This window comes from Dermacentor variabilis, chromosome 4 (genome assembly GCF_050947875.1).
Source record: "Dermacentor variabilis isolate Ectoservices chromosome 4, ASM5094787v1, whole genome shotgun sequence".
Classification (NCBI taxonomy): Eukaryota; Metazoa; Arthropoda; class Arachnida; order Ixodida; family Ixodidae; genus Dermacentor; species Dermacentor variabilis.
The window spans coordinates 125,143,616-125,167,525 of record NC_134571.1 but is presented as its reverse complement, the minus strand read 5'-3'; the positions used below and the strand labels follow the sequence as shown (position 1 = coordinate 125,167,525).

The following is a 23,910-nucleotide window of genomic DNA, read 5'->3' as shown; positions in this document are numbered from 1 at the left end:
CGTTGTTTGAAGTCGTAGGCGATCTCACCGCTGCCAACCAGATGTTTGGGATCGGACTGCTGGTACGATCTGTTGGGAACTCGGCGCTGACGCCCGTGGTTGTACCTGGGTCGCAAGCCCCAAGGGTAGCGTTGGCCTGGCGGCCTGGGGTACAACTGGAAGCATCCGAAGGTCCCGGCAAAGCATGAGTCGACTGGTAACAACGAAACAACTTGTTTATTTTAACATCGCAAAGAGTTGGCGGTCAGGTTTGACCGAAGTAGAGAGACGGGAGAGCACTTTACTCAGCAGAAGAAATCGGAGCCCTCCCTTTTGGCGTCCGGGGGCAGCTGTTTTTATACTCTCGCAGTTGAGGGCAAGAAGGAACCCCTCAAAAGACGAGCACGTGAATGTACAATGGGCTAATGGTGACGCACACTGTCGTGGCGCTGCGCACGATCTCGTAGCACCCTGTCGTGGCGCTGCGCACGATCTCGTAGCACCCTGTCGTGGCGCTGCGCACGATCTCGTAGCACCCTGTCGTGGCGCTGCCGGTCGGACACAATGACTGGAACGAGATCCCTGCTTTGGCATCGCCTGTTTCGGGCCCAATAACTGGAATGAGATCCCTGCTTTGGCATCGCCTGTTTCGGGCACAATGACTGGAACGAGATCCCTGCTTTGGCATCGCCTGTTTTGGGCACAATGACTGGAATGCGAGGAGGATCCCTAGGCGGTCGCATCGCCGCAGACGCGCCTGGAAACACCTGGCGATGAGTGTTGCGGCGACGACGATCGGGCCAAAATGTCTGCCGCCCCGCCGCAGTCGCGCCGGCAAAACCACGTGTCGCAGGCGAAACGCAACAGTGGTTTGCGTAAAAAAGGGATTATGAGGGGCACTAAAAGAAAAGAAAAATAACGAACTAAAATAAGATGGCTGAAGGCCGACATTGTGCCGTCTTCGTGTGTCGTTATTTTCTGTCGGTGTTACCCCTCGGCAAAGGAAATCGACCACCGCGACGGTAACAGGTACCATGGTTTTCGCATGGCACTGCGCCCATAGTTAATTTCATCGCTGTTTGGCAGATCACAGACAGCAATATTACTGAGATAAGTTATTACCACACCACATCGCGCGACAGCGGGCTTCTATATAATATGCAAATTGTAGGGAAAAGCGTTCGAATGTTATTAATATTAGGTTTGCCAAACGAAACAGCGATCACGATACTCAGACGAAGAAAATGGTGAGCAACTTTTAAGAGTCGTTTACAATGGAGGTTTATTTTGACAACAAATACATGCATATCTGTCAGGGACATTAGCGTAAAAGCCAGAGAAATGCCTCATAAGGTGCCAAAATCCCGCCCTCCATGTCATGCAGCTCCCAGCACGGCGAAGAGGAAGAGGGAGAGAAAGAAAAACGTACATCATATAATGTGCTTCGAGGGTAAAAGTAATATAAATGCGTTTCAAACGCATACATTGTATATAAAAAACTACATTCAAATAAACACAGGATAGTAACATAGAAACAAAACTGTTCATACATTTAAATGTGCGTATTTCAAGCTTAGCGCAATTACCCTTCAATATGCAAAATATACAGCCTGCACCATTTATTTCAAAGATGAAATGTGCTTCCAACTGTCGATCGTGCCAAATGTTCAGTCATCAATTCACCTTTTCGCCATTTTCGCGACATCATGTCAGGGTTGTTCCACCTGACAGCTATCTTGCCACATCCACTTTGTCTGTCGCAGTTTTGTGACTGTCCGGACACATGGCTCAGACCCTCCTGAGCACAGAACGCGCTGAATACGTGATCGCACTTCTTGAGTACATGTATACCGAGCGACAGACTGAACACTGTCGTGCGCTGCATCACTCTCATGAGCAGTTGTTTTTACTGTCCGTCCATCCGTCCGTTCGTCGCCTGTACGCCGAAAACTGCTCCGGCGCAACCCCATGCACATGCGCGAAAAAGAAAGAGAAAGAGAGGCGCGCGATTGGCTGCGCCAGTAGTGACGTCGTTGCTCTCCGTCGCAGCCGAGCGCGCGCGCTGCAGCTTCTCTCCAGCTCCGAAATGTATAGGCCACGCGTCATACGTACTCCTGAGGAGCAGGCAGCTTTCGACCAGCAACGCCGTATCCAGAACTGGGAACGAGCTCGTCTACACCGTGCTGATGCTGCAGCCCGGACACAAGAACAGGCTCGTGCAGCCGAGCGCAAGCAGCAACTGCGCACTGCACGATCTGGTAGCTTACCAAGCCGTCATTTAATGAACCGTCAGGATTAACCCAGTAATGAACGCACGGGCCCCACGTTTCAGCTTCGTTCGTTAACCGTCTGTACGGAGTGCTTGGGCAGTGATTTTCTTTTTAGCGTATTTCTTTTTCTATCATCTTCAGTTCTTTTGCGAACATACCATCTTATTCTGGCTAACATCCATGTCTTCTACTCTGTTCCTTTCACGATAGATCTCCAAACAAATTGCCCTCTCAACGCTTCCATTCACATCTTCACATCTGCCACGCCAAGCGAACGCACTATATGACTTGCCCGCTTCGCAACAGACTTAGGAGTACGGCCGTACAGCGCTAACATTTCATGCTACGTGTTTCAGCTACCTTAGTGCCCTCTACGTCAATGCGCCTTGTCAGGTGCCTCAAATACGTTCTCTTTGTGGCTCGCGTGTTTGAGTTTTCCTGAGATGTACGAGCGGCAACGTGGGCTGTACGTCGCAGTGTGCGCAACATTCTCGCTAGCTCTTCAGTAAGTGGCGTTGTTTAGGCGGAGCTTTCTTTTGCAAACGCAAATACAAGAAGAAAGTTATAACACGAAAATTAAGTGGGACAATTCGCTTGTCGATTCTTTAAAAGTTTTTTTTTTTTTGAAGCGTAGATTCGACACTTCTTGTTGTCGAATCTGCGGTCCAATAAACTTCAACATCAACATCGACTAGTTTGCCCGAATTGGTTTTGGTGTTTTGGTGTACACGATTTATTGGGCCCGTTATCTCAATATAAAGTGTCATGTTCTCGCTGGAAAGAATAGTGTCTGTTACTTCTACTACAGAATAATTCATGTGGAGGTGTACACTATAACGCTAGGTTTTTTTCTAGGCCGGGAATTACAAGTGCCCACTATTGGTCGCTTGTCTTGATATTGCCACTACAACGTGACGTCTGGTTGATGTCATGAAAGAAAAATATGGAAAGGTGAATACGGCGTTCCTGAGGAACGTGGTATTGATCCTTTTATAATTTCCTTTTTCAGTTATTGATCAGATTTCAGCGCAAGCTTATCGGCCACATTCACCGCGCTGTGATGCCCCTGCTAATGCACTACTGCCTGTTATGTATTCCACTGAGGTTTCTCTTTGCTAATGAACATATCTCTGCGTTATTGATTATTTTCGCGTGTCCTAATGTGTTCCTTTCTTTCTTTTTTTCTCTATATTTTTTACAGCGGCGAAAAGCTTTATTTAACAAAAGAAAAAAGAAAAGTGTGTTCCGGGTGGAAGCGCATGTTCTTCTGCTGTCTTCTACTCATGATCTTAGGCATCGCTGTTCTAGTGGGAGTGTTAGCAGCAAGTAAGTACGCCCTATTTTATAGTGTCGATTTAATATGTGCCGATGTGACACGTTACGTGTCGCAACACGTATCACGGACAGTTTACTAATCCACGTTGATGTGGGCGATGCGCAATCTTTACAATTGAGCATTGCTCTTTTCCAGCGCAGTCCGAATGGCGCGCAATTAAAGAGCCCTTGAATATTGATAGTTTTCATCTGCACGATACTATACTGCGTTTGAACGGCGGTTCCCCAATAGCTTGACTACAGTCCTGCTATATTATTTCTTCCACATGACAAGTTTTATTTATCACGTGATTCGGAAGGTTAAAAATCATGTCATAAAACTTAAGTGAGTGACGCGTTGCCAAAGCTTATAAGGTATGACTTTCAAATTACGATGCATTTGCAAGGACGTGCTGCAACGAGAAAATAAAACGTTTTGTTCTGAGCATATAGGCCCGCATTCACTAAAGCGTCTTGCGCTAGAATTGTTCGTAAGATAAAATTTTAGCCAATCCTGATGCTGGACATATCCACTAGCTGGCTAATGGGAAAGATCACTTACGAACGATAAGCTTTGTGAATTCGGCCCGTGGTTCATAACGCTCGCACTTTGTGTCGCGTTTAAAGGAGAAGGCATCCCGTAACAACTGTGTCGAGAAATGAAAATTTTCCGCAGCGGTAGCGTTTGCAATTTATTGTGCTTGTTAGCCTGCAGAGTAAGCATGTCCAGACAAATACTGACGCACAAGTACTTAATCAAATAACCTAGCCATTTCTTGAGCATCCGTGGTTTAGTATAGCGCTGCTCTTTTACTGATTTTCATGCGTGCCGCTGTTTATAGCTTACAAAATTTGTTGTCTCTTATGTTTGCTATTCGCGTTTCTCGCATTGCTTGCAGCTGGGTTCCTGCTGAGTGATTCTAAGTCCTCTCCAAAGTCCGTTCACGTCGATCCGAGTAGTTCGAGCATGCACGCCGGCTCGTCGACGCTAGAGGGTGCGCCGCAGCCAAGAGAGACCAGCCCGCCACCCACCCAACAGTCATTACCGCCATCATCGCCGCCAATCGTAGTCATTTCTTCCGCTACCACCAGTCCAACCACGCAACCGACCCGACCTCCAACGACGACAGTCACCGAGCCTACCGCGACCTCGGTCGCCACCGTCAGCACAAGGGACCAGTCCATGGCGACGACACAGTCTCCCGTGGTGGTTGAAGTCACGACAGAAAGCGTAACCACGGTGTCGGATCTGACGTCTACATTTCACGGCTCCGTCGAGTCTTCAATCACTACGAGTGTTCCGCTAACGGGTCAAGCCTCGCTCACGACCGTCGACTACAACCAGACAGACGGGACCGACGGTCCCGCTCCCGGCGTTCCAGTCACCAGCGCTCCGTCGACCACATCTGTCCCGACGACGGCTGTGCCGTCGACGTCGGCCGAGGCTCTGCCGTCTACGGAGACGGCTGTAACGGAGAAAGCGGGTTCCACCGCAGAGACCTCTACCGTCACGCCTCCCGCGTTTGGAGCAACCACCGATGCAGCCACGACTGTGACCGATGGCCCGACGACGACAGCAGGTACAACCATGCAAGCACCGTTCACTGCTACTGGCTCCGCGTCCACCACGACTTCTGCAACGGTGTCTCCGACAGAGCAGGAGCTGACCACCGTTGACACGAGTGCGATTCCCGAGGGGACAGCGACAACGCTGGCAGCGGTCGAGACCACAGCCAGAGCCGAAAGCACGACCAGTCCGTATGAGACTACGGTGGCCTCGCTGACCGAGAGCTCGTTGCCGACACACATGGGGACGGCGACGACGACAAGTTCGCCAAGGGATGAAGAGTCGTCGATGGTTACGGAGCCCGTTACAGCCGCGAGCACCGAGGAACGTACTCCCACCGGCGGTCTCCCTCTTCCTGGTAGGAACAGAACAAAGATGTTTTAGCTGCTAAATGTCGCGCAGAACCCTTTGGGTATTTTGTGTGTGTGTGTGTGTGTGTGTGTGTGTGTGTGTGTGTGTGTGTGTGATTGTGTGTGTGAGTGTGTGTGTGTGTGTGTGTGTGTGTGTGTGTGTGTGTGTGTGTGTGTGTGTGTGTGTGTGTGTGTGTGTGTGTGTGTGTGTGTGTGTGTGTGTGTGTGTGTGTGTGTGTGTGTGTGTGTGTGTGTGTGTGTGTGTGTGTGTGTGTGTGTGTTGCAGGTCGTCTTCGCGTGAATTCTCTGTAATCCGTATTTTAGCGCACACTCTTCAACCGTCGGACCCTTTAGGGTGTATATGTGCCTCACCACAATAGTCAGCTGTCTTGATTGCGTTTGCCTTTCTTCAAAAACGCTGTGCTCGCTACTTTCCTGTCGAGAATACTCTGTCATGCCGATAACGGGCATGCCGTCCGTGACTTGGAGGTACCGGGCTCGCAGCGTTAAAAAGACAGGAAATGCGGGCAAGAAAGATGACGATTATCGTTGTGTGGCAACACACGACCCAAAGGGTGCAGCTGTTTTAAGAGTGCATCATATACGTGTATGCGCCCGTTACCGATCAGTAGCCTGAGAATCACGACACCATTCGCCAGAGATAAAAAAAAAAAAGAACGTAAATTCATTCTAGATTCGAACGAGAAGTGTAGTTCTATCCAGGTTAGTGCCCACAACGTCCAAGTTAATTTTTCTTATTATTTAACGTGTTGATAGAAAACCCTACACTGTCCATAACAACGTTTAATGAACGAGGTTCTGGAAGTTCGGCGCCTACGTATTAAGCGAAGATTTGTTCTTGCGACTTTCTTCCGCCATCTTGCACTTGACGGAGGAACAACTCAAACGTGTTGGAAAGTATTTTTTCTTGAGCTCTGCTTTCACTGACGCTATAGCGGCCGTTATGGGCGAAAATGCAAATGCACAGACCCTATACACGAGGAATTTTGTTTGACAACAACGGTTGAGATTTCACAGTTCTTCAAACTCTATGCCAGACATCTGCGCGTGTGTTTGTAGGAGCTGTGCATGTTGGTGTGTGCGTGCAATTCACTTCAACTTCGTGAACAACAAAGTGCCTTTGTACGTAATTTCCTTTTATGAAGACCGTGTTGATCTTGTTGTTTTTTTTCCAGGACCAAACGCTGTTGTTGGGGAGATCACACTTCCGGAAGAAATCTTCAGCGAATCTCTGAACAACAAGTCCTCCATAGAAGCAAGAGATCTCTCGAACCAGCTGAAACAAGGGGTACGCCGTTCTCAGAGAAGCCTGAGTAATAATTATGTCGTTATAAATAAAACCTCCTCTCTCCTACTGCAAGAAAAAGAGAAAGTAAAATGTTTCGGAAACATTCGTATGTTTGAACACAATATGATCGATGAATATGACGCCAGAATGCGTAGCGCAAATTTTGTTAGATGCCGTATATAGCGGACAGCATCGAATGAATTTCGACCACCTGTGGCCATGCATATAGTTGTAGTAAGATGAGTATTTTCTGGAACTCCACCGACTGTCAGAATATTGAAGGCTATCGGTCCTTGTACTAAAACTCCTATCATTGTCACATGTTGTTTAGTTTACGTATGTTTTAATTTGAACTTTGCTTTGTGATGTTCTTGTTGCTCAGAAATTTCCCCAGCGATGTAGAACATCGATCACGAGGCAAATTATAACGAGTCTTCGAAGGTTGCGGAGACGCACTCGCTGAAGTTCCTTCCTGTTTCACGAAGTTCGTTCGGTGACCTTGTATTGACGCAGGCACGCGGTAAAGCCTCGTACATCCATCATCTTACCGTTCTTTTCATTTTTCATAGTTAGAAGACATCCTCAAGGGACTTGGGTACCGCTACGAGACGGTGGACATTCTGAAGTACAGGTACGCCCGGCCACAGCCTCTCTCTCTCTCTCTCTCTCTCTCTCTCTCTCTCTCTCTCTCTCTCTCTCTCTCTCCAATTCCGTTCCGATTATTTACTTTCATTGCTGCGGGTTTTTTTTTCTTCTTTTTTTTTTCGTTCAAACGCTCTCGCATTTTTTTAGCTGCGCTCCTCAAGACGTTTCACACGGACCGCATTTGTATCCCCGTGCCGGAAACGCGTCATTTGGGCACTTCGTTTTTTTTTTTTTTTTAATTCTCAGCCGGGTCAATGCGTTTTCGAAGATCCGTCGGGTCAAAGGTGGCTCGCGGGTCTGCGGCCGCCCGCAGTTCCAGAACGTCGGACCGCGGTGGACCAGACGCGGCTTTATCTTTCCGGAGGAGCCGACTCGCGAGTAGTTGGGCAAGGTCGCGAAGATTGCGCCCCCCTCCCCCCCTCCCCGCGTGTGCTGGGCACGTGCAGCCGCGTATAACGAGGGGCTAAGCACTCCACGTTCTTCCTTTCTTGCCATTGGTTTTTTTTTTATCGAATCCGTCTTCCTTTTCTTACTGTCTTCTTCCATCGGTCGCAGGAAAGGCAGCGTGGTGGCTTCGTTCGTGGTGGTCGGCGGCGACCTGCCTGCGGCCAAGGTCAAGGTGGCCATCCGAGACTTCCTGGCCAAGAACAACGGCACGCTAAGGGGACGTCCCGTAGACTCGGCGTCGGTTGTCGCCAAGGGTGAGCCGTTATCATCTGATCCCCCTCGGTGTGATGTCCTGCCGTCTTCTTACCTGCTAACAATGGACCGGGAGCAACAACAGAGGTGACCCGTAATGTAGGACAGTACCGTGGCAGGTGGAATAAAAGCGTAGCACATGTGCAATCTCTCCCCCTCCTCCCCCGAGAAAGAGGAAGAAGAAAAGCAAGCTTGTTTTTTTTTTTTATTGAAATGTATTTGTAGGAGTCGGTCAAGCGTAGAATAGCGCACCAAAAATGTTTACGTTAACCTCTTCCGGCCCCCTTGTCGCGAACACCCGCTTATCCCAATTTGCAGACATATACCGCTTCTGAGATGCTAAATCGAACCGGCACACTGAGGGGAGAGAAAGGAGGATTCTGATGTCCTGTTTCAAGGAAGGCAACTTTGACGTGTTACTACGGGCATGTAATCATAAACATCTATTGAACATGTTTATAGGTCGAACATGTAAACCCCAAAACAGTTGTTTAACGCAGACATATCGCCGGGTCGCCACCTAGCTCTTAGAAAACAAAGCTCGGCGCAGAGTCTTTAACTTGACTCGACTTTCCATCCATGAACTTGTGCGGCTGCATCCACTCGGGTGTACGGATTCCAGTCGCTGTTCCTGGAGAAAAAGGGGCTTCATAGACTGTCATAATATGCAAGGCAGTTCGCTTTCGAAGTCAAGACACGCACGGCGAGGAAACGTGCCGGTATAGCGTCACACTCTTTTGCACTGTATGCCCTTTTCATTTTATCTTAAGAAGACGACAAATTTTTTTTCCACGGGTATAGCGATAGTATAACTAATTTTGGACTTTCTAATGTCACATACTAGTAACTTTTAAGAGTAAATGATATATATATATATATATATATATATATAGTTTTTTCTTGTAAAAAACAAAGTTCTATCAGAAAGAGGTTAAGTAAGAACTGACACTTCGGTTGGCTCTCTCTTGGAATATTTGTACATGAGGACGTATACTAAGGGTTCTCTTAGTGATGGATGGAAAGAATCTGCAATCAGGCGCCCGTTGGAGCGTTCTATATACGCACTTTTTGTACAGCCTCGTATCTATTACAGCTTGCACTAAAGCGACTTATAACCTCGCATTTTACTCCTGCTTTCACCGTTGAAGCAATCTAAATATGCCTGGCGAACAGCGGGGCATGAATAGTAGGTCATTCCATGTCGTCTGTACGGCTGTATATTGCGTTGCCGGTCTAGAGCGCCGGAAGTAACCTACAATGTTCTAGCGTACCTTTAAAGTTTCTGAAAATTCCCACTTTATTATTAGCTTTGCACCCCAATACTTTGAGGATTCAGCTATTGGCATTAGATACATGGCAAGTGAGTTATGCGGAAATGAATCTGCGATGTGGGGGACGTTTCGGGAAAGGAAGAACTGTCATCATTACGAGTGTCCATATATAGCAGAGAAGGGTATTTCCCCTGGCCAGGACAAATTTCTCTGCAACTGCGCAACTTTCTTTCTGAGAACCCACACCGGGTTTGTATTGTAGCATCGTTCTATGCTCTCGGGTGAAGTTTTCTCTGTCATGGCACGACAGTGAAAACCCCTGCTAGCACTGGAAACCGCGAAGCCTATAGGACTGAACCATTGCATATAGCCTTTTTTATGAAGGATACAAGGGGCTGTTGTTGAACGTACTCGTTCGGGGAGTCGCAAAGTGGGCACATTTCATTCGGTAAGTTGATCAAATTACGCGAAACGCTGCCGAAAATGTTCTAACGCTATGGAGCGTTAGGTGTTCTGTAATTTTATTTATTTTTATCTTAATATCGATATCTTGACCAAGCACAGCATTTGTCTTCATGTATTAAAACCAGGGCAGCGTGTTATACATATATTTCTTTACAGAGCAATAACAATTCATTTATGTTGCGTGTTTTCTGTCAAGTCGGTCTTAAAAAAAAAAAAAGTCGGTACTGAATCTAGGTGAGTGTTCAGTACTGGGGCGAGAACGCTACGCGTAACGTTGGCCCTGACTCGCGAGGACAATACTGTCTCCACAAACTTGAGGTTCTCGCTTTTTTAACGGCCCGCAAGCCTGAAATCTTACACAAGGCTGGTAAGACATGTTACGTTGTACGTGCTTTTAAAGCCTCGAACGTTTCCGAGAGCTAGTCACATTTAGATATTCGGATTTAATACAAACGATTTCACCGGTCATGAAAAAAGAAAGCGAGAGAGATTCTGATGTGTAATTTGTAATGCGATACTGCATTAAGAGGTCCTTAGCGCGTAGCAACAGTAAACCAAGATACGACGCCTTAAAAGAGCACTAAAGTGTGGCATTATAACTAGCTGCGTACGAAAAATACGCTTATAAAACAGGAAAAAATCCACTATTACAGTAAGAAAAAAAACTTCCTAAGCTAAAAAAAAAAAACGCAAGGACGAAAAACCGACGACGACGCCACTCCGAAGTTTCCGCATCAGCTTGCCATGACGTCATTGATTTTGACAGCACCCGCTCTGTTCTGTTTACTTGTTTACCGGGGCGGGAGAAGTGCGCTGCATTCTAAAAGGAAACAAAAAACAGAACTGAGCATTTACCGAGAACTTTTCGTGCGTCAGAACTGCCCGAATACGATCAAATGCTACGAAGGCCGTGACGTCACACTCACTCATCTGCGCTAGAGTTCCCTCGCGGAAATTCAAAAGAACAGGAAATAAGGAACAAATATTGGCCTTCATTTTTTTTATCTCTCTAGTAAACTATACTCTTTTCCCCCCCAAATGAATTAAAATATAGTTTTGACCGAACGCTCTACCAGTTTAACATCATCTGCTGCAGTGCTGGTGCTTAGTGTCTGTTTAGGGCTTTTCTCTTTCCAGCTTCTTCCCCAGAACAAACAGAAAACAGGATAAACGGATCAATAAAGAGGCCTACCCTCAAATCAGCGCTCCTATGGTTATACGAGGAGAGAGAGAGAGAGAATAACTTTATTGAATTGGGGAAATGGGGATAGGGGATTAGGAGCTTGATGGGTGTTGCCCCAAGTCCAGGGCTCCACTGGCTTCTGCCGCTAGCCGAACGTGACCAAGAAGAGCAGAAATCTCTGCCAACGCCGCGAATTCCTGCCCGCTAACGCAACTGCCGTTCGATGTTCGCCCCAAGGGCTGTTATGCTCGCGCACTCGGCAAGGTCGCCCGCCTGGCGAGCGCGTGCGTGAGCCTCCCAGCAGCGCTTTCGGTATTCGACATGCGATCCCTGCTGCTCGGGGGCTCCGCTGCGCAGCTCCGTAGAGGCACCGCCGTAAGCGATACAGACACGTGCGTGCGCTCGAGAGGACAAAAAACAAGAGGAAAAAAAATAATCATGTACGAAATTCTTTCGAGAGCCCATCCGTCGAGTCCGGTGCCAGCTGGGCAGGTATTAATTAGGAAAAAGAAAGAGTCGCCGCACGCTTGATGAGAGAAGAGGTACGGGCGTAGAATGTGCAACCCGCGGGAGTGACGCAAATGCCCGTGTTTTGTGGAGTGAGATATAGGAGTCGGGTTCCAAAGAAAAAAAAAAAGAACTAACGGTATGTGTTTATGGCCGCTCGGGACGTGTTGCGAGTTTCTCGGGCTCGCCCTTCGCAGCCAAAGATGACGTCATTTGTGGGAATAGCTGTGCGTCGGCGGTCACCTCAGTTGGTGCCTGGATTGTCGGGAATCGTGTTACGTTAATTCGAGTATACGAGGGAGTGGCGTTTCGCACGGTTTATAATCTGAGTTGTACATTCCTCAAAGACTGTTCCGTTCTGCCAAGCCAGACGGTGAGAGATGATTGTTAAGCGTAGCAAGTACACAAAGGAATCTGCAAAGTCCAAGGCATGCTCAAGCGCTCTGTTGGCCGAGTAATGAGTAATGAGTAAAAATTGTCTCCATAATTGGTTGCGTCCTTGTGCTTCCCAAATAATTAATTAATTATGTCGAACGCGGGAACAGCGGCAGGAGCTCGTTCGCGTTGTAGCACCGAGAGACGCCAACGAGCCAAGTGTGGAAGACGACGACGCTGGAGTTATGATGCTGATGCTTTTTTTTTCTACACGCGGACACGATAGCGGGGAAGTAGCACTTAACGGCTTCGCTGTAACAAAATCTAAACAAGGGCCTTGTGTATTTGGTGTGAGGCCATAAGTAGTGATTAGAATGCCCACCAAGGTTATCTAATTTTTACACCACCTGGAACTGTGTTGCTACAAACACAGCGTTAGGATAAGATATAGCCTGTTTTACATAGGGGCACTGACGACGAACAACCGCTATTGACGTCCCCGTTTCTTCTAGTCTCTTGCAAACTGCCTAAAGTGCAGTCATACCTCGTTATAACGAAACTGGATATAACGACCTAATGGCTATAACGAAGTAAGTGGAATTTATCTTGAAATCCCCATGAGATTCATAGTAAGTGCATGGCAGTAATGAATATACAGACATACTGTATATAACGAAGTAATTTTGGCTTCTATCAACTTCGTTATAACGAGGTTTTACCTATAGTTTTATACACTCATTCGCTATAACGACTGAATATGGTTGTATTTTACAATGTGTATAATAGCTCTTATGCGTTACAGCAAATTACAGTTTATATTCGCGTGTTGTTGTCAAGCAAAGGCGCACTTAAAGCTCCCTCTTGCCTGCGAATTGAGCAAGAAGTTGTGGGTGCATCGTGGAAGTTCATGTTGGTACATTAACCGACGCACGGTCAATATTTATTTTACTGCTGCAGTTTAACGCCAGTGTGCCTCAGTGCTTGTGATATTATAATGAATAATAATACGAAAAACGAAAATGTGGCACAAGGAATATATGGAAATTTTGTTTTCAGGTCTAAGCACTACGTTCTCGGCGAGAATGTCAGGGGCACCTTTTGGTAATTTTAATGCGTCGGTTTACTAGAAGCACAAGGACCCAAATGTGCAAAAGTATTGACGTAAATTTAGTCACCACTTTCGAATGAGGTCGGTGACAAAAGAAATGAAAGCAAAAGAAAGGCTTACGAGTTAAATTTAGAAAAAAAAAGAAAAGAAAGGATGTAACAGAGAGGGCAGCAGGATGAATTAATGCAAAGGAAAACACTGAAACAAGAACTATAGGCGGTAGGTAAAACGTTTTCACTTGCACAGCAGCAAGTACAGAACTATTGATGCCGCCTAGAGAGCACGTTTGTTCTAGTTTCTTTAAGTCTTCCTCCCTTATTCAATGTATGTGTCGGTCTGACGTAATTATGTGACAGTTCCTAATGAAAGTTGGAGCGAGATCCTGGCAATAACGCGAGCTCTTCTGCGTTAAAAAATTAAATTCTGTGGTTTGAAGTGCCCAAATCACTATCTCATATTTAAGGTACGCCGTAGTGGGGGCGCTCCGGATTAATTTCGATTACCTGGGTTTCTTTATAGCGTGCACCGAGTGCGTGGTACAGGGGCGTTTTTCCATTTCGCCCCCCATCGAAATGCGGCCGCCGCGGCCGGGATTTGAACCCGCGACCTCGTGCTTAGCAGCGTAACGCCTGCGTTAGAGAATGAGAAGTCGGGAGGTAACTTCACACAGTCTGTGCATACGAAGAAGAGGTCGCGTACACGCATGAACGTGAATGATGGAGCAATGTGCGAGCAGCAGCGTACAGTATAGGCGACATATACCTTTCTCTTTACATCGTGAACTTCCCACGGCACTTGCTGGCATTTATTCAATAGCAGCAATGGAGTACATCACCAAGACTCAATTTGCTCAGTGGGCGCGGGTGGCTGTATTATTAAGTACCGCGCTCGCCGTAAGAGGTTCGACCCCCAATTCAGTGGGGGTGGGAAACACACCTCCGCCGCATAGGAGCACTCGTTTTCTTCAGTGGCACCTCAGCCTCACGTTTTTTTTTTTCGGCTCAAGGCACTACTGCAAGACCCCGCAACAAAACCCATCGTATCACGACACCCGCCTCTTGTTTGGCTCGCAAACACTCGCACGCTCTGCGTCAGGGGTCTCAAACTCGTGTCGGGAATCGGGACAAATTTCTAATGCATTTTTGACGGTGGGCCCGACAATGTGCACAGTTTGTGGATAGGGTCGCGTAAGGCCGCAGGCAATTTACGGCGTTGAGAAAGGGTTGAGTACTGCACCCGCGTAAGGACCAGGGCGGCAGCACACAAGAATGTCCACTGTGCAGCGCGCGTTCGAGGCTCCTGATGTGCGTGCGGATGTCTGTTATATGAAAGCAGTGCTGATGGTATATATGGTGGCGGGCGTTTCATGATCGCGGCACGTGATGGTGACGGCTCTGGTGGTGGGTGGTGGTGGTGTCGGCCAAACACTGGGGCACGTACTACAGAGTCGGGAGTGAAGTAACAGCGCGCGCGCGGTGAGCCTGAGTTGGTGTCTGGTGCGCAGACGTGACGAACTGGTGCAAGGTGGCCAACGGGGGTTGCCTCGGCAGCGTATGCGAGTGGGACTACCTGAGTGGCACCAAAACCTGCATCTGCCTGCCCGGCACGAGTAGGCTGAATGAGACCGCGTGCGCGCAGCCGGAAACACCCGGTGAGGAAGCGAAGAAGCCACGACCGTCCTGCTCATCGCACACCGCTATGCCCACCATGCGCACCTCTATCTATCTATCTCTCTCTCTGTCCTTTCTGTGTTTGCTCGCACGCAAGATACCATTCTGTCACGCTGCGAAAATCTCGCGGATCCGCTTTTTCCTTCTTCTTCTTTTTTTTTTTTCATCATACCCTACCCGCATGATCCTGGCCAAATCACGCTGTCGCCACTGCTTGAGCAAAGTTTACTTGAGCCATGTGTGCTATCGTTGCTGCTTTGCTTCGTTGACTGTCCAACCCTTCGGTTCTATTTCGTTATTTTTTTTAACAGTCAGAGGACAGAAATTCCGCTTAAGCTTCCGATCGAGGGGTCAGTGACAGCGTCAAGGGTCAAAGGCTTTACTCGACCGCCATGTTTGGCAAGAAGCCCTGCCCCCTCCTTTTTACGCGGTGTTCCGATTAATCTCGCCAGCACAGATTCAAGCTAAAGCAGAAGCTGTGCGATTCACATCAAACTGTCTCTCGTAGAGAATTCTCGTAGGCTTTCCAGATAGCTAGCGCGCTGGTCAAGTCGCTTTCGTCGACGTAAAGCGAAATGTCCTTCACTGCGGTGGCTCCCATGTCATCAATGCACCATGAGTGCAGAGGTGGGCGCTGATGAAACGCATTTCTTATTAAAATTAACGACATTTCTTTAAATGTTATCTTGCAACTAGGAATAGGAGGGTTAACTTTCTAGGCTTTTAAGGCAAAGGCCGCTTCAGAATTGGCACTGAACCGAAAGCAGTTTATGCACCCATTTCAATTTATGAATACGAACAAGGAGTGCAGAGAATTGTCTATAATCCTTATTTCTTCGAGCACGAGGCAACTGAATATGAAATATTATGCTCGGAAACTGGCTTAGTGTCTGTTACTCTTGAACACTTCAACGCTGCCTCCAGGTGGCCGACTGCGAAAGGATTTGAGAGCATACGTAGACGCTGCGTGAAAGGTAAATTTCTTTTTGTTACCTCACCCACCATTCAATCCACACTTTCGGCAATCTAAATTAGTCATCCGGTCATCAGTCATGCATTGGTCATGCAGTCATCAGAGACTGCACTCTTCGACTCGAGAGCGTATGTATTGGCTGCAACAAATCTTCTATGATTTTTTTTTCCGTAATCAAGGTCTTTGAAAACTTTCTCGATTGGGGTACGCGTATGTAACATAATGCTGTCAGCGTCATATCTTGATCGTCAGTGAGCGGCCTTTAACTGAGGCAGCTCACTGCCGTTCATATCTCGGCTGTAAATGTTAGGTCGCAGTTGGCACTTTGCTTTTTCAAACCATTCCAGTATGAACGGATAAGCTGAGATTTCATTTTTTTTGTCCTATGCTTTGCACCCGTGCTACTGCAAGAGCTCACCATATGACTGCATGCTGCGCGTCATCCACCATCGCGCTACTGACCTCACGTGTGGTAGGCTATGCACCTGCTTTACGTTCTGTATGGAAAAACTCACGACAGCGCTTTTATTTTGTTTCCCTCGTATCATTAAGCATGAAGCGTTGATGAACCGCTATGTCTCGCCACTGGCGAGCTCTTTTCCGTTGTCTAATCATATCAGAAATCAGCTCAAACCGCCTGCCTCGCTGATTGAATAGTTATTTTTTTTTATTCAAAACATGTGATGAAATTCTATGAAAATTTGTCGCCGTATCCATGGCCTGTGGTTTAAGTGTATTTGATTTACTCAGCTATATGGGCGAGTTCAATCGAGCGAAAGTTGCAGTTTTCAGCTTTCTTTATCATATTGGCGGATTCACCACATATGCGACATGGAGCACGCATTCTTGACAGCAGCGAAGTGAAAATTTTCAATAGTGAAAAACACTTAGCTGGCGGTTCACTTAACCGTTCGCCTAATGCGGTTACTCTTCCACTTTTTTTTGCATTTGCTTCGCAACGAAGGTCATTGTTATAGTACCATTCACAAGAATCATCGAAACATACAGAACACTAATGCTACCATACCATCGCTTTCATATCCCAATCTGTTTGCTTGTCATTCGCTTGATAACCTACGCAGTTCAAGTGACCTTTGACGCCACACATTCGTAACGAGGCTATTTTTTTGTTTCTTCCCCCTTCTCTCCCGCAGCAGTAGCAACAACTGTAGACGAAAATACTGGAATAACAACCCTTGTGCCAACAAGCGACATTACAGAAGTCACTTCAGAGCCTACAATGAGGAAAGTGGAATGGACAACAACACCCGCGGAAGAGGCATCAACCACCCCTCGAGAGGCAGCGGTGTCAGAGACAACGACGCGAATGACTGCACCTCCCTTGCCTCTGACGACAACAACGCAGACGCAAGCGCCAACGGACGCCGTAACGACGACTACCGCGCCTTTTACGGAATTGCCGACGACGCCTGGACAAGAGACAACAACGCCGCCCAAGATTGCAATACCTCCGGGCACATTGGTTCTGCTCGCAACAACCACTTCTCCAACCACGACCGCTGAACCAGTCTCCGAGCCAAGCTCTCCCGAGATGGCAACGAGCGACGCTACGACAATTCCGACAGCTGAAGGCACAGTGCCGACGACGACGAGCCTTGCCACAGCGCAGGCCACCGAGCACACGACCAGCGCGACCTTGACGACTGAGCCACAGCTGGCGACCGATGTCGAAAGTCTGACGACTCGAGAGATCCGTCAATCGACGGTCGCAGCCTTCGCGACTGAAAGTAGCGACGTCACTAACGCAACGGCGAGTGTGGTGACAGACGCCGTAACTACGTTGCAGACCACTGAACAGACTACCACTGCCGTTGTGTTTGAAGAGACCACTACTTCTGGCATGGTGACAGGAGGCCCTTTGACAACGGAAGTCGGGGCATTAACTACCGTGCCCGTGCCGTTAAACGAAACGTCGGTGACTAACGTTCCAACGAACGAAACGACACTCACTTCGTCAGTTTCTTCTGAGAACAGCACGGAAGAGACCACGATGTCGTCAGTCACCGTTCCATCCGTCATGGTGTTCTCATTAGCACCTGCAACAGACGTAGACAACGCGACGGAACCAACGCTTGCGACGACGAGGAACGAAACGTTGGAGGAGACAACGACGACGATGTCATCGGTGTACAGGGAAATCGACGGTGATGCCATGAACGGCACCGACATCGGCGAGTTCAACGCAACCGTCTCGACAGCTTCGACAGATCCAATCTTCGTCAACGAAACCCTGCCGTTCAACGTGACGGACACTCCAAACACTACGCTCTCTCAGGTCGAGACAGTCACGGACGTCTCCATGACGACCACAGTGGCCAGCCTAATGAACGAAACAGAGTCGATGAACGCGACGCTGACGTATTCAGGTTTCGGCAACGGGTCGTCAACGGAAGAAGTGGACCCCGACTTGAACGTGAGCAACCGCACATTCGCCATGGGCAGGAACCTGACCTTCATGAACAACAACACCCTGTCCGAAGAAGGCGTGGATGTGGTGAACAGCACCATGGATTCGTGGAACATGACTGCTGACGGCACGCTGCTGAACACTGCAAACATCACGTTCGGAGATGTCGACGGTACGAGCATGATGACCGAGAGCGACAATACGACGCACGTTAGCATGACGACCACTCAATTCTTCAATGAAAGCATGGCAAACTCTACGGAAGAAATGTTCAGGGCCCACTGTTCTTCCGGTAAGTCGAGTTCACCTCCACATACTTTAAACCATTTTGACTTCTGGTGCTTAGTTCACAAAGTGTTTCTTTGTTAAGAACTGCTTGCCATTGGTCGCATGCCTTGGCCAATATTGTGATCTGTTTTATAATTGGCCGGGGGGCTTGTACTTGCGAAAGGCTCTTGCATACGAACAGCTTTGTGAATACTGACCCTAAATTCGAATCGGGCTTACGAGCGCGCGCCATATCTTCTTGCTTTATTCACTGGCTTTGTTGTTACATGTGGTTCGAAACGTAACTGTGAGTTTGAGTTTCAGGTCATACTGACGTCGGCGCTGTAAACGTAGAATTAGGGCAGTCTGCCGGGAGATGAAAAAAGATTGCAAGCCAAAGTGACGAAAACCATTGTTGTTTCTTATACATGGCGTCCAACACCACTGCGCGCCCATAATCTCCTATACGAATGCAAATTCTCGTAGCCCGCGCCCTCCTTATATATCGAAGGACGTCTTCGTAACTGCATGCAGTTCTCAAAATCAAATTTTGATTGCTACTGGTCGTTATTCTTTCAGAGGAATTTTACTGTCCCGCCGACGGAAGCCACACTTGTCTGAAGACCAACCTTCTCTGCGATCAGTTCGAAGACTGCCCTGGAGCCTTGGACGAACAGAATTGTGAGTGCCCATACAGGCGTTGCGCCAGTACATCCTGCGCGCTGTGGAGATAAACGTTTTTTTTAACAGGCGATGAATACTTGTTTTTGAACGTTTTATTATCACTATACCCACTTCTTTCTCTAATGTAAGGAAGCCTCACTGGTCCTCTCGCGTTTATCTGACTCATGCACTTTACGACCACAGAGATTGTGCGTTTGCTGCTGAGCAGTGCATCATTCCATGGTTCCCTTATTTTTTTTTTCTTCTACAAGATAGTTTACTTCCTGCCTTGTCGAGATGGATGCCTTTCATAAACTCGTGCGCGCGTGCCCGCCTGAGCAATTTCGCAAGCACCCCCTTCGTAGTTGCCCGACGTCGCAGCGCTGCAGCGAATGCAAGCAGCGCCAGAAGGCAACTGGGGAATTGGTAGCGTGTAGGGCCCGAGTCTAGCGCCTCGCCTGGCCTTATATTCAGTTCGCAACGAGGCTCCATTGCCGCGCCGCGTCTTTGATCGCGCCATGTCGAGCCCCATCACTCGCGCGCTGCGAGGTGCGAAACTACGGCGCTGGCTCGACGCGTCCTTTAGCGTGTCACGTGTCTGCTTTCTTCTTCTTTTTCTCTGCTTCGACTGCGCCCGGCTCCAAGGCACCGACACCTGCGGAGTGAACTTCCAGTGCAAGGACACCTCTTGCGTCATGGCGTCGGCCAAGTGCGACGGCATCCGCGACTGCCCGGAAGGCGAAGACGAGCACAACTGCGGTGAGGAGGAGCATGGCGGCTTGTTTTTATTACTGCTAATTATTACGCGGAGGGAGAGAAAGCGGTGCAGGCTGTCAATTGTCTCCGGCCTGGAAGGGACGCCGCGCCCATCCAGATCATCGCGAGTGGTGGCATGCTGCACTCAAGCGCAGGTTATTCTTATGCGTTCCTTTGAATGTAATCTAGTTTTCTTTTTTTAAAACAATATCACGTACACATTACCTACCCTTTCTTAAATAGATTCCCAAGTTTCCGTACATTCTCGATGAGTTAGCCGAGAATGAGAATGATGTCGCAAGCGCGCCGAGTAGATGCTTCCCGTCTGTTCTAGCACTATCTCTAGCGGCGGGACCAGAAACGCATTTCTCGGCGTGGAGGTGGGAGGCTCTTGAATGCAATAAGCGGTTACCTCCTTTCTTGAGCGTAGAAAGGAACAGCGCATTTCGGATGCTGCCACTGCCCTCTCGTATAATGTAATAAGCGAAATTTAGACTGACGCGAACTTGGACCCGCGTGGTGTCATTTAAAAAAAGTTTTGAAGAACTTCTAGGCCGTACCTTCGAAGTGTCTGTCGCGGCTTAGCCGTGTATCCCTTGAACGAGCAAACCCACTGTCATTCTTTATGTTGTCGCATGGTGAACGCGTGTCTGTCATTCTCTGCGCGCCAGAATGGCTTAAGACGACACGGCTGACCAAGCGCCATTGTGTTTATTTGAAACGTCAGAACCAAGTACCATACGTCGTCTAGCGACGACCAATTTCGAATCAAGGAACCGCGCTGTTCTCGCGCAGCCGTCCAGCAGTCGCGACTGGTCAAGAGCTTTATCAGACCAGAGAGCGCGGAGGACAAATCGATCGTCCGTCTCTCCGATTGATACGACCTCGCTTTGCCGTTAGTCACGCGCGAGAGCGTCAATCATTGCCGTGCAGCTCGAGCTGTGACCTGCGCGTCTCTCTCTCTCTATCTGCGTTGCAGACATAGTAAACTCCACGTGCAGCGACCTCGAAGTGATGTGTCCCGACAGCAGCGCCTGCATCAAGCCGCTCAGCCTGTGCGACGGCATCTACAACTGCAGAGACCGCAGCGACGAAAGCGGATGTGGTAAGTCTGTCCTCGCGCGTGTCTGTCCGTCCGTCTCTCTCTCTCTCTCTCTCACTCTCGGCCGCTTTCCTTTGCGCTTTCTAATCCGGGCTCTCCCGAGTGTCTTGCCCCGCCGCCGCCGACGCTGAGGGTGCGGCGAAAGAGGCGGGATAGCAGCGTTGCCAGGTCCCAGACCGAAGTGAAAGCAGCCCTCGGTAGCTATAGGAGAGGGAGGAGAAAGGATAGACAGGGAAGTTAACCAGACACGCGCCCGGTTTGCTATCCTGCGCTGAAGGAACGGGATGAACGATCGAAAAGAAAGGAAGAAGAGGAGCGACACAGCATGATAGTGTTGCGCGCGCGTAACGGTGCTCACGGAGTCCACAAATGGTCGTTCTTCTCAGTACACAACAAACAGGGCGCGGGCTATTATCAGAAGTGCAACAGAGCCAGCGCGGAGAGCCCAGCGACGAAGGATAGACAGACACGACGGTTCGTTTCTTTTTTTTTTTCCCCGCAAGTTGTACTGTTCGTGTTCGTGATAACTACGTTTAATTGTGAAAATGAACTAGTCCACCCGGGCGCGGTGGTAATCTATAGCTGCAAACTACGTCAAAGTTTAAATTTAAAAAAAAAATAATTTCTGGTGTTTTACGTGTCAAAGACACGATATTATAATGAGGCACGCCGTAGTGGAGGACTCTGGATTAATTTTGACCCCAAGGGCTTCTTTAACGCGCATCTAAACATAAAGTACACGAGCGTTCTTGTATTTCGCCCCCATCAAAATGACGCCGCCGCGGCCGGGTTGGAACGCACGACCTAGAGATGGAGCAGCGCAACGAAAAAGCCACTGGGTTACCGCGGCAGGGCATATGTCAGCGTTTCCTATGGAACCAAAGAAATAAGAAAGATAAAGAAGAGGTATAATAGAACGCCAGCGATGCTTTCGCGTGCATCCCTGCTTAATGGATAATGCAATGAAGACGGTTCCTGTTTTACGACTCTTGGGCATGCCACTTTCTGGCAACAGCTGTATACGGCGTATAATGCCGATGTCAGCTACGCGGGTTATGCGTCAGGACGGCTGGTCTTGGATGTGCTGTTGCGAGTGCGAGATGGAGTTTGACAGAAAAAGATGACCGTCAACCCCGACGGGGAAGCCGTGACATTGTGCGCGATTGCATGCGCTAGAAGTGTGGATCAGAGAGAGAGAGAGAGAGATACGAAGTGGAAAAGTAGGGAGGTTAACCAAGGACGTGCCCGTTTGGCTCCCCTACTCTTGGGGAGGGGGAAATGGGGAAGAACAGATAAGGGGAGAATAGAAAAAAGTAATACAGTCAGTCATTCACACGAGAGTCAATCGCAGAGGACTCTCCGCTGTCACAGGCGTTCGTGCAATTCAGCATCCTTCACGAAGTGCAGAAGGGCTATTTGTGGCCTTTTGCATGCAAGTATGCACAGGCCGTGGTCGAGATGTCAACGCAGTTGTATTTCTGACCCAACTTAGCGCTGCCGTTCCCCTAGCAACCATCAGCTTTCGAAGCCCGCACGCATTCTTGCGATGTTAATTGTTCCAGCGCTTGCACGTATTAAATATCCTAACCTAACCGAATGCGCGGCCAGCGAATCTGGTGCCGATTGCCGGCTTACTTTTACCTGTTGTTCAACAGCTGTGTCGCAGTAAATAAGCTACGGGCAGAAAATGTTGGGGTATTAAGCCCGTAAACTATGTTGATTAAGACGCACGCAGTGGAGACGCTTTTCAAGGGGAGTTGTTGGTCCACGTGCTTACTGGAACATTGTGTCTGCGAAGAAATCTTTCTTATGCGCCTGTCGCCAAGCACAAAGGTGAGCTTATTTCGATATCTTCCAGTGGACAAGACTCTGTGCGAGCAATCGAACAAGTTCTACTGCGGAGACAAGCTCTGCATTTCCTCCGCTTTGAGGTGCGACGGCCATGAAGACTGCAAGGACGGAGAGGACGAGGTCAACTGCAGTGAGTATACAGCCCCTGCCTTACACTGGCGACTTACACTGGCGCTCATAGAATACTTGCGTGGGCATAGCGGAAACAACATAGCGCATAAAGAAAAAAAGGGCACCTCGTGGGACTTGCCTTTCGACTGTGAGTAGTTAGTAGTACAGTTATCACTAAAGGTGCTGCTCCGATTACGATAGTTACCATAAGCAGCACGTTATATATGCGACAATTCTGGCAATTTAGGGGCCGAATTCAGAAAGCTTTCTGTTCGCGAGTGCTTTACCTGCATTTGGCCGCCGCCTTCTCTAATAATACGAATAATACGTACGTCGAGCAGCAACAGGATTGGTCAGCATTTAACGGGTCTGGCGTAGGAACTTACGCTACGTGTGACACCCCTCAAAACCTGCTTGTTCGGGCTGCGTGCTTGCGTATAGCTTCCTCGTTCGTCGAAGCCAACTTTCCCCCAACAGAGGTTTTTACGCGGATGAGGACCGCTTTTGTCACTTCCTTCGTTTTACAGATCTGTATATAATTGGAATTATTTACTCACATCTCAGTCGAGGCAACCGAAAGCGTTATTATGGCAGAGTCGAGCTTCGCAGTATACGTAAATGAAAAAATATGAATAAGTTGGCACCGAACTTCGGGCCCTCTCTGTTAAGAAAGCAGTGCTCAATAGGTTGTACAATATCGAGCATTTATGTGCTCAAAATCCAGCTGCAAGATAAACAAAGCTTTTCGTTCGTTAGAGGTGTTTGCCAGTGACAAAATAGTATCTAACGTCACAATTGTCTTGCGCCTGCTCTTTGGAATAGTTATCGAGTATAAGAACGTTTACCGCAGAAGCGGTGTTTATCGAAGTCTCCCGCACACTTCCGCTTGCACTACGTCAACCTATTGCAAACCTATTTGGGACTACGTTCCCGTTCATATGCCACTCAGCGGCCGCGCAGCGTTTGCTGTCCCCCTAGTTTAGCTCAGTAATCAAACAGTACTCTTTTTTTTTTTTTTTTGCGAGTGTGGGTCTAGCGCCGCGAAAG

General features: G+C 48.4%; 1 protein-coding gene across 4 annotated transcripts in view; it reads left to right on the top strand.

Annotated features, from left to right (window-relative positions):
- Positions 1 to 23,910, top strand: part of LOC142579723 (uncharacterized) — a 273,149-nt gene that overhangs the window by 228,360 nt on the left and 20,879 nt on the right. For 2 of the 4 annotated variants that reach the window (XM_075690217.1, XM_075690219.1), the window contains exons 3-13: positions 3,451 to 3,575; positions 4,463 to 5,488; positions 6,677 to 6,789; positions 7,359 to 7,420; positions 7,990 to 8,135; positions 14,547 to 14,693; positions 16,840 to 18,405; positions 18,960 to 19,061; positions 19,689 to 19,802; positions 20,779 to 20,904; positions 22,760 to 22,882. In XM_075690217.1, the coding sequence (XP_075546332.1) occupies positions 3,451 to 3,575; positions 4,463 to 5,488; positions 6,677 to 6,789; positions 7,359 to 7,420; positions 7,990 to 8,135; positions 14,547 to 14,693; positions 16,840 to 18,405; positions 18,960 to 19,061; positions 19,689 to 19,802; positions 20,779 to 20,904; positions 22,760 to 22,882 (3,650 nt within the window). The remainder of the gene's footprint in view (positions 1 to 3,450; positions 3,576 to 4,462; positions 5,489 to 6,676; positions 6,790 to 7,358; positions 7,421 to 7,989; positions 8,136 to 14,546; positions 14,694 to 16,839; positions 18,406 to 18,959; positions 19,062 to 19,688; positions 19,803 to 20,778; positions 20,905 to 22,759; positions 22,883 to 23,910) is intronic. The other 2 variants (XM_075690218.1, XM_075690220.1) reach the window with 2 other exon arrangements.